The 18,198-nt window shown below is 39.7% G+C and overlaps 1 protein-coding gene across 1 annotated transcript in view; it reads left to right on the forward strand.

The window, feature by feature from the left end:
* OXCT1 (3-oxoacid CoA-transferase 1) overlaps nucleotides 1–18,198 on the forward strand; it is a 165,918-nt gene that overhangs the window by 5,343 nt on the left and 142,377 nt on the right. The window contains exons 2-3 of the mRNA XM_005889720.3: nucleotides 6,095–6,203; nucleotides 7,900–7,990. Of these exons, the coding sequence (XP_005889782.1) occupies nucleotides 6,095–6,203; nucleotides 7,900–7,990 (200 nt within the window). The remainder of the gene's footprint in view (nucleotides 1–6,094; nucleotides 6,204–7,899; nucleotides 7,991–18,198) is intronic.

The raw sequence follows: 18,198 nt of genomic DNA on the forward strand, positions 1-18,198 counted from the left end.
TACACTGGCAGCTTGATTGCAAATAAAGTAATTACATTAAAGTAATCTTAAAGCTGGTGCTCATTTTTTTTTTTTTTTTTCAAAATCCCCAACAAAGATTGCTTGGATTAATTGGCTATAGTATGGATCATGTTAAATTCTTTGTAAAATCAGTAATGTGTCTGTTTTTGCATGTGTGGAGGGTAGAGTGGGGAGGTTAAAAATGAAAATTAAACTCCCAATCAGTGTCAGGTTAATCTTACTGCCCTGGCGGGGAATGGAGAAAAGGTTGCATTTCCTAAGTGAAGATCATATCCCCTGGGTATCTTCTGTAATCCAGGCTCAGGGCTAAGTGCTTCTTAGCTTAATAATAATACATAATTGTTTGATCTGTACTATATCCCTGGGAAACAGTTATCATCGTTTGTATCAGGCTTTTTTTTAAAAAAAAATTAAGAGTGTCTTATGTGATACAATTACATGTCTAATTATATGGAAATCATTGACAGGAATTAAAAAAAAAATGGTCATCTTTTTGTAAACCCTGATAGCTTGGTTGGTAAAGAATCCACCTGCAATGCAGGAGACCCTGGTTCGATTCCTGGGTTGGGAAGATCCAGTGGAGAAGGGATAGGCTACCCACTCCAATATTCTTGGGCTTCCCTTGTGGCTCAACTGGTAAAGAATCCACCTGCAATGCTGGAGACCTGGGTTTGATCCGTGGGTTGGGAAGATCTCTTGGAGAAGGGAAAGGCTACCCTTTCCAGTATTTTGGCCTGGAGAATTCCATGGATTGTATAGTCCATGGGGTCACAAAGAGTTGGACATGACTGAGCGACTTTCACTTTTGTAAACTTAATGTCACTGCCACCCCCCTCCACCCGCCAAAAAAAGAGGCTCAGAAGTTAAGTAATTTTCTCCAGTTAATACTTCTACTGGCATTTGAAACAAGGATATTTTAGACTGAGATTAATAGAGTGTGGCCCATTATGCCACTCTTTCTCAGTCAATAGATATCAAATGTTGTTATAATAAATAGATAATACATATCAACAAATATTGTTAACTGAACATATGCAAAATGAACAGACCAATGCTGAGTACCTGTAAATTCTTTATTATCTTGAGTCCTTCTCACATTCTCTGAAAATACGAATTAGTTTATTGCTTTTAAGCTTCACTTGGGTTTTTTCTAAAATACTTCTGAAGTTGTTTTGGGGAGAGATGTGGCACAAGAGTCTCAGTAATTAAAAAAAAGATTTACATATGTATTTGGTTGCTGTGGGTCTTAGTTGTGGCACTTTGGACTTTTGATCTTCATCACAGCATGCGAACTTTTAGTTGTGGCAGGTTGGATCTAGTTGCCTGACCAGGGTTCAAACTTGGGCCCCCTGTACTGGGAGCTCAGTCTTAACCCCTGGACCACCAGGTAAGTCCGCTTCTCAGTAATTTATGACTATTTGTAATGAATGATACTGTTCACGGGGTTCTTCCAGCAAGAATACTGGAGTGGCTTGCCATTTGAATTGTGGTGATTGAGAAGACTCTCGAGAGTCCCTTGGACAGCAGGGTGATCAAACTAAGTCAATCCTAAGGGAAGTCAATCCTGAATACTCATTGGAAGGACTGATCCTGAAACTGAAGCTCCAGTACTTTGGCCATCTGATGCAAAAAACCAACTCGTTGTAAAAGACCCTGATGCTGGAAAAGATTGAGGGCAGGAGAAGAACAGGGCAACAGAGGATGAGATGTTTGGATCGTGTCATCGACTCAATGGACTGGACATGAGTTTGAGCAAACTCCGGGAGATATTGAAGGACAGGGAGCCTGGCATGCTGTAGTCCATGAGATCGCAAAGAGCTGGACACTACTGAACAACAACAACCAATTTTAACTACAGTAAAAAATGTCAGAGGAGCTATAAGTTTGGAAACATTAATAGATAATTGTGTTAGATTACTAGAGTGTACGGTCATATTGAGAGAATTTCCAGTCTTCAGCAGTTTTACCCCCCCAAATTTTTTAACTTTCTTCCTCTTCCTACTAAGGCCCTCTTTACCTTTCACTGAAAATAAGGACAACAAGAGTTCTTCATGAAAAAATAAGACACTCATAAAGGTTTGTTGTACATAAGTAATAAAATAGAAGTAGTGTAAGACTGAGGATTTTTGAAAAGGACAGAGAGGAACATATTGTGGTAGAGGGCCCCAGTGATAGAAGGCTAAACCTGGGAACTGGTCTTGCTTTAACACTGTGTAGTAAATTACAAGATCCTTATATCTTCAGAAACTTCACTTGTAAAATGAGTTGATTGGATTAGATATGTGTGTATTTTTCTCTTCTCTGTTTTTTAGGCGTGCATGTGTGCTCAGTTGTGTCTGACTCTTTGCCACCCTATGGACTGTAGCCTGCCAGACTGTCCTTAAGATGTCCCAGGCAAGAATACTGGAATGGGTTGTCATTTCCTTCTCAGGGGCATCTTCCCAACCCAGGGATCAAATCCCCATCTCTTGTGTCTCCACTGTACCACCTGGGAAGCCCCTGTTTTCTAGGAGATATCCTCAGTTTCATTTTATGATATATATGTTGGCCTCGTTAGGCTATCAAAGTTTTAAGTTCTAAGATTAAAAACATATTTTCATATATATGTGTGTGTTAAAACAGAATCAAGTAAATCCCTGCTACTTGAGTATAGGACAGAGGAGACCGCTGTTGGTGGTTCAAGCTCTTTCCTTCCTATCCCCACCTCTGCTTATTTCCCTTTGTGTGGGCAGTGTGCCACGGTAAACCACTCTTCCTCATCTGACCTTGACCAAGGTTGCAATTTAAAAGAACAAAGGTCATTTAGCACCTATACCTTTGCAGATCTCATTGGACTTTCAGTATAGTTTCTTAATCTCCTTTTGTGTTGTGTGTTAGTTGTTCAGTTGTGTCCTACTCTTTGCGACCCCAGGGGGTCTTACCCACCAGACTCCTCTGTCCATGGAATTCTCTATGCAAGAACTCTGGAGTGGGTTGCCATTTCCTTCTCTACCTTTTGTATTAATTGACACTTTTTATGACCAACCTAGACAGAATAGCAACCCACTCCAGTGTTCTTGCCTGGAGAATCCCATGGACGGAGAAGCCTGGTAGGCTGCAGTCCATGGGGTCGCACAGAGTCGGACACAACTGAAGCGACTTAGCAGCAGCAGTAGCAGCAGCAGTAGCAGCAGCAGACAGAATATTAAAAAGCAGAGACATTACTTTGCCAACAAAGGTCCGAAGGCAATAGCAACCCACTCCAGTACTCTTGCCTGGAAAATCCCATGGACGGAGGAGCCTGGTAGGGGGCAGTCCATGGGGTCACAAAGAGTCGGACACTTACTGAGCGACTTCACTTTCACTTTTCACTTTCATGCATTGGAGAAGAATATGGCAACCCACTCCAGTGTTCTTGCCTGGAGAATCCCAGGGATGGTGGAGCCTGGTGGGCTGCCGTCTCTGGGGTTGCACAGAGTCGGACACTACTGAAGCGACTTAACAGCAGCAGCAGTCAAAGCTATGGTTTTTCCAGTAGTCATGTATGGATGTGAGAGTTGGCCTATACAGAAAGCTGAGCGCCGAAGAATTGATGCTTTTGAACTGTGGTGTTGGAGAAGACTCTTGAGAGTCCCTTGGACTGCAAGGAGATCCAACCAGTCCATCCTAAAGGAGATCAGTCCTGAATATTCATTGGAAGGACTGATGATGATGCCGAAACTCCAATACTTTGGCCACCTGATTCGAAGAACTGACTCATTTGAAAAGACCCTGATGCTGGAGAAGGGGATGACAGAGGATGAGATGGTTAGATGGCATCATTGACTTAGTGGACATGAGTTTGAGTAAACTTTGGGAGTTGGTGATGGACAGGGAGGCCTGGCATGCTGCAGTCCATGGGGTCGCAGAGTCAGACACGACTGAGTGGCTGAACTGAACTTTACTGAACTGATACTTTTTATGAAAGGAGATTTTGGAGGGAGAAAAAAATGAGAGCACTCATTTATGCTTTTGCTTTGATCCCCTGGGGTTCTCTGTCTGGGAGGCTCTGATAGGCATGGGTGTGAGCTTACAACATCGATGGACGGGTTAAGGGACAGTGTCTCAGGAGTCAGGTGTCATTCTCTCTACCCCCTCTCTTTTTATGTGTGCGTGCTCAGTTGTGTCTGACTCTTTGCGATTCCATGGACTGTAGCCCACCAGGCTCCTCTGTCTATGGGATTTTTCAGGCAAGACTACTGGAGTGGGTTGCCATTTCCTCCTCCAGGGGGTTCTTCCCAACCCAGGGATCGAACCCACATCTTCTCTATTTCCTGCTTGGCCGGCAAATTCTTTACCCCTCAGCCACTGGGGAATCCCTCTTTTTTTAGGTTGACTACATAGTGAGAATAAAGGAGAGATGATGTTAAGTATGAGTGATTGATTGCAACTCAATCGACTGTATCATTTTTCCTGTTCATACTGTGAGTGAAGTGTAAAGAGGGAAAACAGTTTAAAACTGATGGTGAATGCGCACCAGATAGCCTGACTTGCACCAGATAGTACACTGTGATGAGACTGGCCGCGCCCCTCTTGGAGTTAAGAGTTTGCTGTTTTTCTCTGGCATCCATAAACTCTAGGCTCCAGAAGGGAATGAGTTTTTTGTGTGCTGTTCTTGTCCTTTCCAGAGGTATTCTTTGATACCCAAGATTGGATCAAGGCCAAATCTGTAGTATTTATAATATTGAGAGCAGCAGTTGTATCTTAATACTTACTAGGTTGGAATAAATAGCAGAGTATTTGGCACATATGGGTTCTCAGGAAATATTTGTTAGTTGTATTGCTATCAAAAATCGATATTGACACTGATACTGTGAATTTGAGTCCCATAATACACAGTATCTACTTTCTTTTACTCTTTGAAGGGGCCCCAAATGACACAAAGTTTTCCTTATGTAATAGAAGATATGGATCATAAAGGGATTCTGGTGGTAATTTGTGAATAGAGTATGTCCACCCTACTCTTTTTTTTTGGTTGTTGTTAAATATTTATTTATTGACTTGGCTACTCTGGGTCTTAGTGGCCACACACAATATCTTTTTTTTTCCCTTATTTATTTTTACTGAAGTATGTTTGATTTGTAGTGTATTAATTCCTGTCATACAGTAAAGTAATTCATTTACACACACACACACACACACATATATGCATATACATTTTTTTAAATATTCTTTTCCATTATGGTTTACCATAGGATTTTTTAAAATTGGAGGATAATTACTTTTCAATGTTGTGTTAGATTCTGCTGTACAGCAAAGTGAATCAGCTATAAGTATACATAACATATATCCCCTCCTTCTTGAGCTTCCCTCCCCGCCCCCACCCCACCCCTCCAGGTCATCACAGAGCACCACGCTGAGCTCTCTGTGTTTTACAGCAGCTTCTCACTAGCTGTGTTTTACACATGGTAGCATATATATGTCGGTGCTACTCTCTGTTTGTTCTGCCTTCGTTTTTCCCTTCTGTGTGCCCAAGTCTGTTCTTTGTATCTGTGTCTCTATTCCTACCTTGCAGATAGGTTCATTTTTCTAGATTCCATATCTATACGTTAATATTTGTTTTTCTCTTTCTGACTTCTTTCACTGTGTATGACAGACTCTAGGTTCATTCACATCACTACAAATGACCCCATTTTGTTCCTTTTATGGCTGAGTAATATTCCATTCTGTATATGTACCACAACTTCTTTATCTGTTCACCTGTCGATGGGCATCTAGGTTGCTAACATGTTGTGCCTATTGTGAATAGTGGCATGCAGGATCTTTAGCTGTGGCATGTGAACTCTAGTTTCAGCATGTGGATACAGTTCCCTAAGCAGGGATTTCACCTGAGTCCTCTGCCTTGGGAGCCTGACTGGAGTCTTAACCGCTAGACCATCAGGGAAGTCTCTGTCCATCCTACTCTTAAGATGAACTACTTACAGCCCCACTCTTTCTAAGACAAGCTAGTAGAATTATCCTTGTATATATAATAATTGAATATATTCGTATACATGCAAAGTAAACACAAGTTTACAAATGCTTGTTCACTTAAAGATGTTTTTTAATATTTTAGGGATGTATTTGCTACTTTTCAACTAGCACACGTCACCATACCAAATTTTATACAGACCCAGTGGAAGCGGTAAAAGACATTCCTGATGGTGCAACAATACTGGTTGGTGGTGAGTAATAGTATTGTTTTCCTTTTGATTTTCGCAAAGCAGGGAAATCACAATGGTGAGGTGATTAAAAAGGCTAATTATTTTATTACTTTGTTAATAAATGCCAGTTATTAGAAATGCCAGTTATTTTATTGTTTAGTTATCAATTCTTTATCTTATTTTATTTATTACATATTATCTATTTTTTATTATAGTGTCCCCTTTCTGAAAGTTTAGCAAGGTTTAGCACTTTATAGCTGACCTTTTCTTTCCTTTTCTATTTCTTTTCCTATATTATTTGAAAAGCTGACACCTTAAATGGGGATATCTTATTATTAGCTTTGAAAAATCCCTAGATACTTGGGAATTCTGCTTACCTTAAAACGTTTGCATAAAAAAAAAAGTTTGCATGTATCTTAGCAGCCCACACTGGCCATTCCTTTTGTTCCTCCTCATTTTGGAAGCTAGAGAGCACATCCACATCTATCTGTTAGTGAGCCTCTCAAGTTCTATTGCTTCTTTTGTTTAGAATGTCTTTTACCACCCCTGTCTCACACTCATTAAACTTGTTGCCTGATTCTTATACGTTTCTTTGGATTTCTAGGCCTTGGTCATAAAAATCAAGGGTTATTTTTAGGGCTGCTCTTCATTCATTCATTCAACTCAGCAGTCATTGAATTTTAGACCTAATACCGTTTTGAGGAATTGTGTAAAAGAAATGAAAGTCATTGGCTTAGGCTTCTAGATCTGTAGAATCTACCCAGGAATGTAAAACAAACATGCTTGAAAAAGTAACTGTGTAAAGGTTCAATTTTAAAGTGGGAAAATAACAAATATGTAGTTAAGTGCAAGAAGAGCAATGTGTAGGTGGCTGTATTAACACATTGCACTTGGCTTTATACTTATGAATCAAGGACTTGGCAGTGATGTCTGATGCTATATAATGATGTAAAACATTTGGAGATAGCTATATGGCCATTTATTTTATTTCATTTTTTTGAGGTTTATTTTTGCTTTGTTTTGCCAGTAGAACTTTAGTAAAGTGACTTGCAAACTTTTTTGATCTAAAAACACATTTTACATCACAATCCAACAAACACACATGTATGTAATATGTATACATATATAAGTGAAACAAAAGTTTTCAAAAATGTCTATCCTGAGTGTTAATTTTTTTCTTTTTGGAAACTTTTTCTCAAAGCAGTTTTAGGTTTATAATAAAATTGACAGGAAGGTACAGAAATTCCCCATATACTCCTTCCCCATACATGCATAACCATTATCAACAGAGTGGTACTTTTTTTTTTTTTTTTCAACCAAGAATGAATTGCATTGACAGAATCACCAACATCCACAGTTCACCTTAGGGTTCACTTTAATGAAGTAAATAGTGTTGTGCATACTATGAGTTTGGACCAAAGTATAATGACATATATACATATCATTATAATGTCATACAAAGTATTTCACTGCTCATGAAAACTTCTGTACTCTGTGTATTCATCTCCCCCCCCACCCCTCAAATTCCTGGCAACTGTTGATCTTTTTACTGTCTATGACCACTTTTTAAGTTGCTGAGATGTATCTGTGCTTTTGCATAGTGGGTCTAATAATGTGCTGGTACGTTTTTCTTTTTTAAGAAAAGAGTAACAGATACATTTCCTTGGAAGAAAATTACCCTTTACATAAAATTATTTATCTTCTTGGCCCATTATAGGTTTTGGGTTATGTGGAATTCCAGAGAATCTTATAGGAGCTTTGCTAAAGACTGGAGTAAAAGGGCTAACTGCAGTCAGCAACAATGCTGGGTAAGTGTGTGTTTTTAAAACAATTGACTTGAAAGAAATGATAACCCTTCATAATATTGAAATGAAGTCTATCAGTGAAGTGAAATATTTCTTCACTGACAGGAGCAGTAAGCTTAAGGATCAGAAGATAGTTTTATCATTCCAATGTTTAAGACTCCATGGTGCCACTGCAGGGGACACAGGTTTGCTCCCTTGTCAGGGAACCGAGATGCCACAAGAAAAAAATGTTCAAACTGAGCCCTTCTTTTTAAAGTTTATTTAGTTATTTATTTTGTTTTTGGCTGTGCTGGGTCTTTACTGGTGCACGGGCTTTTCTGTAGTTATGGCGAGGTGGGGCTCCTCTCCAGTTGTGGAGCATGGGCTCTAGGGCCTGTGGGCTTCTACTAGTAGTGTGGCTCCTGGACTCTAGAGCACAGGCTCAGAGTTGACAAGCACAGGCTTAGTTGCTCCAAGGTGTATGGGATCTTCCTGGATCAGGGATTGAACCCATGTCTCCTGCATTGGCAAGCAGGTTCTTTACCACTGATCCACCAGCAAAGCCCCCTTTCATTTTAAAACTTAGAGGTTGTATGTTGTACCTTATTGTAGATCTTTATTTATAAAGGCAGATGGACATCAATTTGAAATCTGTTTCTTTTATTTTGGTTATGACCTTACCATAGAAGATACATGAAGAATATAATCAGTCATTAAAAATGTTGCTGGTCTTGGTAGAAAGAGGAGGGTATGCAGCCAGCATTAAGACAGTAGGCTTGCATATCAAAATGGTCAGCAGTGACCCATAAAATCTTAATGATTAATGGCCTGCATATTAAGATATATTTAGTTATCAAGGGAAAGGACATTTTAATTCACAATAGTAAATTATCAGCTCTTCTAACAAAGACTTCAAAGATCTTAAAAATTAAAGAAATTAATTAATTTGGCAGTTTAGTGTATTATCATAAATGCAATTTAGAAGAAATAGCGTAGATTATTTAGGCAACAAAACTAATCTACGTCGTTGTTGTTGTTGTTCAGTCACTCAGCCATGTCTGACTCTTTATAACTCCATGGACTGCAGCAAGGCAGGCTTCCCTTCACTGTCTCCCAGCATTTGCTCAAAGTCATGTCCATTGAGTCAGTGATGCCATCCAACCTTCTCAACTTCTGTTGCCTCCTTCTCCTGCCCTCGATCTTTTTTAGCATCAGGGTCTTTTCCAGTGAGTTGGCTCGTCACATCCGGTGGCCAAAGTATTGGAGTTCCAACTTCAGCATTAGACCTTCCAATGAATATTCAGGGTTGATTTCCTTTAGCATTGACTGGTGTCATCTCCTTGCTGTCCAAGGAGCTCTCAAGAGTCTTCTCCAACACCACAGTTCGAAAGCATCAGTTCTTTGGTGCTCAGCTTTCTTTGTGGTCCAACTCTCCCATCTGTACATGACTACTGGAAAAACCATAGTTTTGACTATACGGACCTTTGTTGCAAAGTAATGTCTCTGCATTTTAGTACACTATCTAGGTTTGTAATAGCTTTTCTTCCAAGGAGAAAGCATCTTTTAATTTCATGGGTGCAGTCACTGTCCACAGTGATTTTGGAACCCAAGAAAATAAAGTCTGTCACTGCATTTTTCCTCATCTGTTTGCCATGAAGTGATAAGACCAGATGCCATGATCTTCGTTTTTTGAATGTTCAGTCTTAAGCCTGCTTTTTCACTCTCCTGTTTCACCTTCATCAGAGGCTCTTTAGATACTCTTCTCTTTCTGCTGTTAGCGTGGTATCATCTACATATCTGAGGTTGTTGATATTTCTCCCGACAGTCTTGATTCCCGCTTGTGCTTCATCCAGTCCAGCATGGCGCATGATGTACTCTGCATATAAGTTAAATAAGTAGGGTGATAGTATGGAGCCTTAATGTATTCCTTTCCCAATTTGGAACCAGTCCATTGTTCCATGTCCAGTTCTATCAGTTGTTTCTTTCTCATTTTTTTCTTTGCTGACTTTATGCTGTTATTTTTGCTTGGAAGCCTGTCCACTTCTCTGGGTATCCACATCTTTTCCATCTTACAGAAGCCATATCCAGTTAGAAAACAGCTCTAGCCTTCATTGATTTTGTCCCTTTCTGAATTCCTGTGGAGATGGTTAGCCTGTCTTTGTGTACTGATATGTGTTTATTATCTCTGATGTATATTACAGGCCAATCCTTTTACTTAGAGTAGTTTTCTATTTTCTTTTTTTTTTTTTTTAATTTTTTAGTTGCACCATGGAGCATACAGGATCTTAGTTCCCCAACCAGAGATCAGTCCCGTGCCCCCTGCAGTGGAAGTGAGGAGTCTTAACCACTGGACCGCAGGGAAATCCCTAGAGTAGTTTTCTGTTTCCTACTATTTATGCTTAGCCTATAGTCTCAGAGTCATTGAGACTTGAAGCTGGATGGGATTATAGAGACCATATGTTCCAGTTCCTTCATTTAACAGGGGAAACCCTCTGTAAATAGGGAAGTAACTTGTTCATGGTCACTTGTTATTTCTGAAACACATCCTGTGCCCTTTGAACTTACTTAATGTTTATTAAAAATACTTTTGATTATCTATACTTGGTTGAATTTTCCTGATAACTCAGTGCTTCTAAGGAGTGTATGCATGTATGCTAAGATGCTTCAGTCATGTCTGACTCTTTGTGACCCCATGGACTGTAGTCCACCAGGTTCCTCTGTTCATGGGATTCTCCAGGCAAGAATACTGGAGTTTATCCAGGTGAGAATACTGGAGTAGGTTGCCATTCCCTTCTGCAGGAGATCTTAGCAACTTAGGGATCGAACCCATATGTCTTACATCTCCTTCATTGGCAGGCAGGTTTTTTACGACTGGCACCACCTGAGAAGCACAGGGAGTAGTACAGATTAATGTAAATTTTTGATGCAGAGTAAGTACTGATAACCTACTTCATTGAAGTCAAAGAAGGCACTGGGTACACCTTGATTGGCAGTTGATTATCTTTTTTCTTTTTTTTTTGCAGTTGATTATCTTAATTAGAGATGTTTAAAGTTTATAGGGATGAGGGCTTTGTTTTGATAATTAGAATCAGATAAACGAGGAGGACAGCTTAGTATGTCTTTATTTGAGAACCAAACATGTGTGAGTTGTGGGGTAAAGGGAGAGAGCATGGAATTAGAAGTAATGGTTATCACCAATATGTTCAATCTAAAAAAATGATACAAAAGAACTTATTTCCAAAAGAGAAACAGACTCACAGCCATAGAACACAAACTTTTGGTTACCAAAGGGGAAAGGAGATGGGGAGGATAAATTATGAGTTTGGGTTTAACAGATACACACAACTGTATATATTTATAAAATAGATAAGCAGCAAGGACCTACTGTATAGCACAGGGAACTATATTCAACATCTTGTAAAATACCCTGTAATGGAAAAGAAACTGAAAAAGAATGTATATGAATATATAACCAAATCACTTTGCTCCATACCTTGAAACTAACACAACATTGGAAATCAGTTCTACTTCATTTTTTTAAAATAAGGAAGTAATGACTATTTTCTTCTTTAGAAAAAGACTCCATCTTTAGAAGTTCTGCCTGAATTGGAAGTCTTCCAAAGCTCAGGACTTCTAATTGTCTGTTTTTTTTTTAAATTTGTTTGCTTTTAATGACCACTAAGACTTGTTGGCCTGAGGTACCACTTACTTTGCTATGAGTATTGACTATTAAATGTTGATGAGATAAACCCTCCTTTAGGAGCACTGAAATGAATCAGTGCTTTGATATGGGTTGATTAGAAAAGCGGGAACATCACAGATGTTCCTCTGATTTTTGGAAGACTTTAACATACGAATTACAAACCTGGATGAGCAAATGTTTCACAGTAAACTTTATTTCAGGTAGTTAAATCACAGAGTCAAGGGAAAAATAGGTGTGCTGTATTAGTCATTTTCATTTCCTCAGGACAAGGTGGGGATTTAGACAACTCCCAAGGGCAGCCCCACTTCGTGTAGAAGACTAATAAATAGTGGTCATATGTACAACATATGTACAGCATGTGTACATATGTACAACAGTCCCCACCTTATCCATGGTTTTGCTTTACATGGTTTGAGATATGTGGCATCAACCTTGATCTGGAAATATTAAATGGAAAATTCCAGAAATAAACAATTCATGAGTTTTCAATTATGGGCTATTTTGAGTAGCATGATGAAATCTCACGCCTTCCTGCTCTGTCCTGCCCTGGACAAGAATCATCCTTTTGTCCAGCATGTCCACTGGTTAGTTTCTTACTTACTCCATAATCAGATCCATGATCATCAGTGTTGCCAGATCACAGTGACTGTGTTCAAGGAACACTTATTTTACTTAATAATGGCCCCCAGATGCAAGAGTAGTGATGCTGGTAATTCAGATATGCCAAGGAGAAGCCATGAAGTACTTCTTTAAAGTGTGAAGGTGAATATTCTCGATTTAATAAGGAAAGTAAATGATTGTATGCTGAGATTGCTAAGATGTATGGTGAGAATGAGTCTTCAGCCTGAAACTGTGAAGAAGGAAAAAAGAAATTTGTACTAGTTTCCTTGCTGCATCTCAAATTGCAAGTTACAGCCATAGTGCATGATGAGTGCCCAGTTAAGCTGAAAAAGGTATTAAATTTGTATAATAACATATTTTGAGAGATCACATTCACAAAACTTTTATTACAATATGCTGTTAAAATTGTAGCAGCAGCTGTTATAATTGTTCTACTTTATAATTAGTTATTATTAATATCTTACTGTGCCTAATTTATAAATGAAACTTTCTCATAGATATGCATGTATAAGAAAAGAAGATACCTATGTATTGTTGTTTAGTTGCTAAGTTGTATCTGACTCTTTTGTGACCCCATGGACTATAGTCCACCAGGCTTCTTGGACCGTGGGATTTTCTAGGTAAGAACACTGGAGTGGATTGCCATTCTCTTCTCCAGGGGATTGTACATAGCATCTGTAGGGTTGGTACTGTCTTGGCATGTATCCTCGGTTAAGGGGACATGCCTGTATGTACCTGTACATGAGATTACAATGCTGTTACTTGTATATACTTGTGTATGTCTTGTTTTATTGCATTTTGCTTTATTGCATTTCACAGACATTGCACTTTTTACAAATTGAAGGTTCAGGGCAGCCCTGCATTAAATAAAACAAGTGTATTGGCTCTATTTTTCCAATAGAATTTGCTCACTTCATGCTTCTGTCACTTTTTGATAATTTTTGGAATATTTCAAACTTTTTCATTATTATTATATTTGTTATGGTGATCTGTGATCAGTGATCTTTTTTTTAATTTATTTTTTAATTGAAGGATAATTGCTTTACAGAATTTTGTTGTTTTCTGTCAAACATCAACATGAATTAGCCATAGGTATACATATGACAGTGATCTTTGATGTTATTATTGAAAAAAAATTATGACTTCCTGTAGGTTCAGATGATTGTTAGCATGTTTTAATAATGCATTTTTTTTAATCACTGTGGCTTTCATTTTTTAAAATTTTTACTGGAGTACAGTTACTTTGCAATGTTGTTACAAAGTATTTTTAAATTAAGGCATTGACATTATTTTTAGGCATAATACTATTGCACACTTAACAGACTATAGTATAGTATAAACATTTATATGCACTGGAAAACAAGAAAATTTTCAGGACTTGCTTTATTGCAGTGTTTGCTTTTCTGTGGTGGTTCGGTGAGGTATGCCTGTAGTTCTGTACTGCTCAGGTATAGGAATTCTCTGGGGGTCCAGGAGCAGTTTTTCATTCTGAATAAAATTTCTGGTTTTGCACCAATGGTTTTGAACCCAGAGATAAAGGCAAATGACTCCTTTGCTGTGCCATCTTATTTGTCAAGATAGCTACAGCTCTGAGAGCTCTAAAGGGCTTGAAGGGGAGATCTCGGCTGCCTTGGCTGATCATGAACATTTCCCCCAAGATTAGGTTATTTGGTTTGGGAAGGGCTAACCACTTCCTCCTTTCCTGCCAGAGATGCTCAGAGGGCTCAAACAAACCTTGTGCTACTGTACAAAAAAGATCTTCATGACCCAGATAATCACTCACCTAGAGCCAGACATCCTGGAATGTGAAGTCAAGTGGGCCTTAGGAAGCATCACTATGAACAAAGCTAGTAGAGGTGATGGAATTCCAGTTGAGCTGAAAGATGATGCTGTGAAAGTGCTGCACTCAATATGCCAGCAAATTTGGAAAACTCAGCAGTGGCCACAGGACTGGAAAAGGTCAGTTTTCATTCTAATCCCAAAGAAAGGCAATGCCAAAGAATGCTCAAACTACAACACAGTTGCACTCATCTCACACGCTAGTAAAGTAATGCTCAAAATTCTTCAAGCCAGGCTTCAACAGTACGTGAACTGTGAACTTGAGATGTTCAAGCTGGATTTAGAAAAGGCAGAGGAACCAGAGATCAAATTGCCAACATCCACTGGATCATGGAAAAAGCAAGAGAGTTCTAGAAAAAAACATTTATTTCTGCTTTATTGACTATGCCAAAGCCTTTGACTGTGTGGATCACAATAAACTGTGGAAAATTCTGAAAGAGATGGGAATACCATACCACCTGACCTGCCTCTTAAGAAATCTGTATGCAGGTTAGGAAGCAACAGTTAGAACTGGGCATGGAACAACAGACGGTTGCAAATAGGAAAAGGAGTACGTCAAGGGTGTATATTGTCACCCTGCTTATTTAACTTCTATGCAGAGTACATCATGAGAAATGCTGGGCTGCGAGAAGCACAAGCTGGGATCAAGATTGCAGGGAGAAATATCAATAACCTCACACATGCAGATGATACCACCCTTACGGCAGAAAGTGAAGAAGAACTAAAGAGCCTCTTAATGAAAGTGAAAGAAGAGTGAAAAAGTTGGCTTAAAACTCAACATTCAGAAAACAGAAATCATGGCATCTGGTCCCATCACTTCATGGCAAATAGATGGGGAAACAGTGGAAACAGTGACACCCTTTATTTTTCTGGGTCGAAAATCACTGCAGATGGTGACTGCAGCCATGGAATTAAAAGATGCTTACTCCTTGGAAGGGAAGTTATGACCAACCTAGACAGCATATTAAAAGCAGAGACATTACTTTGTCAACAAAGATCCATCTATTCAAAGCTATGGTTTTTCCAGTAGCCATGTATGGATGTGAGAGTTGGACTATAAGGAAAGCTGATTTGAGAGAATAGCATTGAAACATGTATATTATCATATGTGAAATAGATTGCCAGTCCAGGTTTGATGTATGAGACAGGGTGCTCAGGGCTGGTGCACTGGGATGACCCTGAGGGCCTGGATGGGGAGGGAGGGGGGAGGGAGGTTCAGGATGGGGAACACATGTACACCCATGGATGATTCATGTCAATGTATGGCAAAAACCACTGCTGCTGCTGCTGCTAAGTCGCTTCAGTTATGTCTGACTCTGTGTGACCCTATAGACGGCAGCCCACCAGGCTCCCCCGTCCCTGGGATTCTCCAGGCAAGAATACTGGAGTGGGTTGCCATTTCCTTCTCCAGTGCATGAAAGTGAAAAGTGAAAGTGAAGTCACTCAGTCGTGTCTGACTCCTAGTGACCCCATGGACTGCAGCCTACCAAGCTCCTCTGTCCATGGGATTTTCCAGGCAAGAGTACTGGAGTGGGTTGCCATTACCTTTTCTGGGAAAAACCACTACAATAAGCCAGAAGGAAAAACACCAATACAGTATACTAACGCATATATATGGAATTTAGAAAGATGATAACAATAACCCTGTGTACGAGACAGCAAAAGTGACGCTGATGTATGGAACAATCTTATGGACTCTGTGGGAGAGGGAGAGGGTGGGAAGATTTGGGAGAATGGCATTGAAACATGTAAAATATCATGTATGAAACGAGATGCCAGTCCAGGTTCAATGCACGATACTGGATGCTTGGGGCTAGTGCACTGGGACGACCCAGAGGGATGGTATGGGGAGGGAGGAGGGAGGAGGGTTCAGGATGGGGAGCACATGTATACCTGTGATGGATTCATTTTGATGTTTGGCAGAACTAATACAATTGTGTGGAGTTTGAAAATAAAATAAAATTAAAAAATAATAAAAAAAATAAAGTAATTAGCCTCCAATTAAGAGAAATAAATTAGTTTAAAAATGAAAAAGCTGAGCTCTGAAGAATTGATACTTTTGAACTGTGGCATTGGAGAAGACTCTTGAGAGACTCTTGGACTGCAAGGAGATCCAACCAGTCCCTCCTGATGGAAATCAATCCTGAATATTCATTGGAAGGACTGATGCTGAAGGTGAAACTCCAATCCTTTGGCCACCTGATGTGAAGAACTGACTCATTTGAAAAGACCCTGATGTGGGAGGAGAAGGGGATGACAGAAGATGAGATGGTTGAATGGCATCACGGACTCAATGGACATGAGTTTGAGCAAGCTCCAGGAGTCAGCGATGGACAGGGAGGCCTGGCGTGCTGCAGTCCATGGGATCACAAAGAGCTGGACACGACTGAGTGACTGAACTGAACTGAACTTAACCACTTCCTGGGATGTGCACTTGGACTTCCTGCTCAGCCCCTTCAAGATTTCACTTGTCTCATATAACTATGTCATGTATGTGTACCTGGTAAGTGACTTCAGTTGTGTCTGACTCTTTGTGACCCTATGGAATATAGTCTGCTAGACTCCTTGGTACATGGCAATTTTCCAGGTAGGAATACTGGAGTGGGCTGTCATGCCCTCCTCCAGGGGATCTTTCTGACCCAGGGAACTAATCCATGTCTCTTATGTCTCCTGCATAGGCAGGCCAGTTTTTTACCACTAGTGCCACCTGGGAAGCCCCTCACTATGTCATAAATTAACCTTATATCCAAATACAGTTCTTCCTCCATTTACAGTGGGGTTAAATCCCAATAAACCCATTCTAAAGTGAAAATATTCTGAGTCATCAGTATATCAGTACACCTAACTTACTGAGCTTTGTAGCTTAGCCCACCCTGCCTTCAACGTGCTGAGATTTATATTGGCCTACAGTTGGGCAAAATCATCTACCACAAAGTTTATTTTGTAATACAGTGTTGATTAGCTCATGTAATTTATTGAATACTGTGCTGAGAGTGAGAAACAGAATGGTCCTATGGGTACAGAATGGTTGTAAGAGTACTGGTTGTTTACCCTCATGATTGCGTGGCTGATGGAGCTGTGGCTGCCTCTGCCCTGTGTCACGAGGATGTCGTACTGCAGATCGCTAGTCTGGACAAAGATCAAAATTTGAAGTATGGTTTCTGCTGAATGCATATGACTTTCACACAACCGTAAAGTTGAAAAATTAAGTCAAACCATTTTTAGTTGGGGATCATTTGCACTACATTTTCTTTTGTTTTAGTACCCTTGATATTATTACAGTACATATAAAATTATAAGCTTTTATTATTGGTGGTTTAGACGCTAAGTCGTGTCTGACTCTTGCGACCCCATGGACTGTAGCCTGCCAGGCTCCTCTGTCCATGAGATTCTTCAGGCAGGAATACTGGAGTGGGTTGCCATTTCCTTCTCAAGAGTATATTCCCGACCCAGGGATCAAACCCAGGTCTCCTGCATTGCAGGCAGATTCTTTACCAACTGAGCTATTAGGCCACTGGTGAAAGTGAAAGTCTCTTAGTTGTGTCTGACAGTTTGCCACCCAGAATTCTCCAGGCCAGAATGCTGGAGTGGGTAGCCTTGCCCTTCTCCAGGGGATTTCCCAACCCAGGGATTGAACCCAGGTCTCCTACATTGCAGGTAGATTCTTTACCAGCTGAGCCAGCCACAGGCAATTGTGGCTATAATTGAGATGAGTATATTTAAATTGAGAGTAAAGAAGAGAAATACTGTTTGGAAAATAGTTGCAACTTCATTTTTTAAAATTAAATTATAGTTGATTTATAATATTATTACTTACAGGTGTCCAGTAAAGTGATTCAGTTACACATCTGTGTGTGTGTGTATATATATATATATATATATGTATATGTATATACATTTTTTTCAGATTCTTTTCCCTTGTAAATTATTATCAGATATTGAATATAGTTCCCTGAGGTGTACATTAATACTTTGTTGTTAATTCTATATATGGGCATCTCTGGTGGCTCAGATGGTTAGTAATCTGCCTGCAATTCAGGAGACCCGGATTCAATCCCTAAGTCAGGAA

The sequence above is a fragment of the Bos mutus genome, chromosome 20, assembly GCF_027580195.1.
Source record: "Bos mutus isolate GX-2022 chromosome 20, NWIPB_WYAK_1.1, whole genome shotgun sequence".
In the NCBI taxonomy this organism is placed as follows: Eukaryota; Metazoa; Chordata; class Mammalia; order Artiodactyla; family Bovidae; genus Bos; species Bos mutus.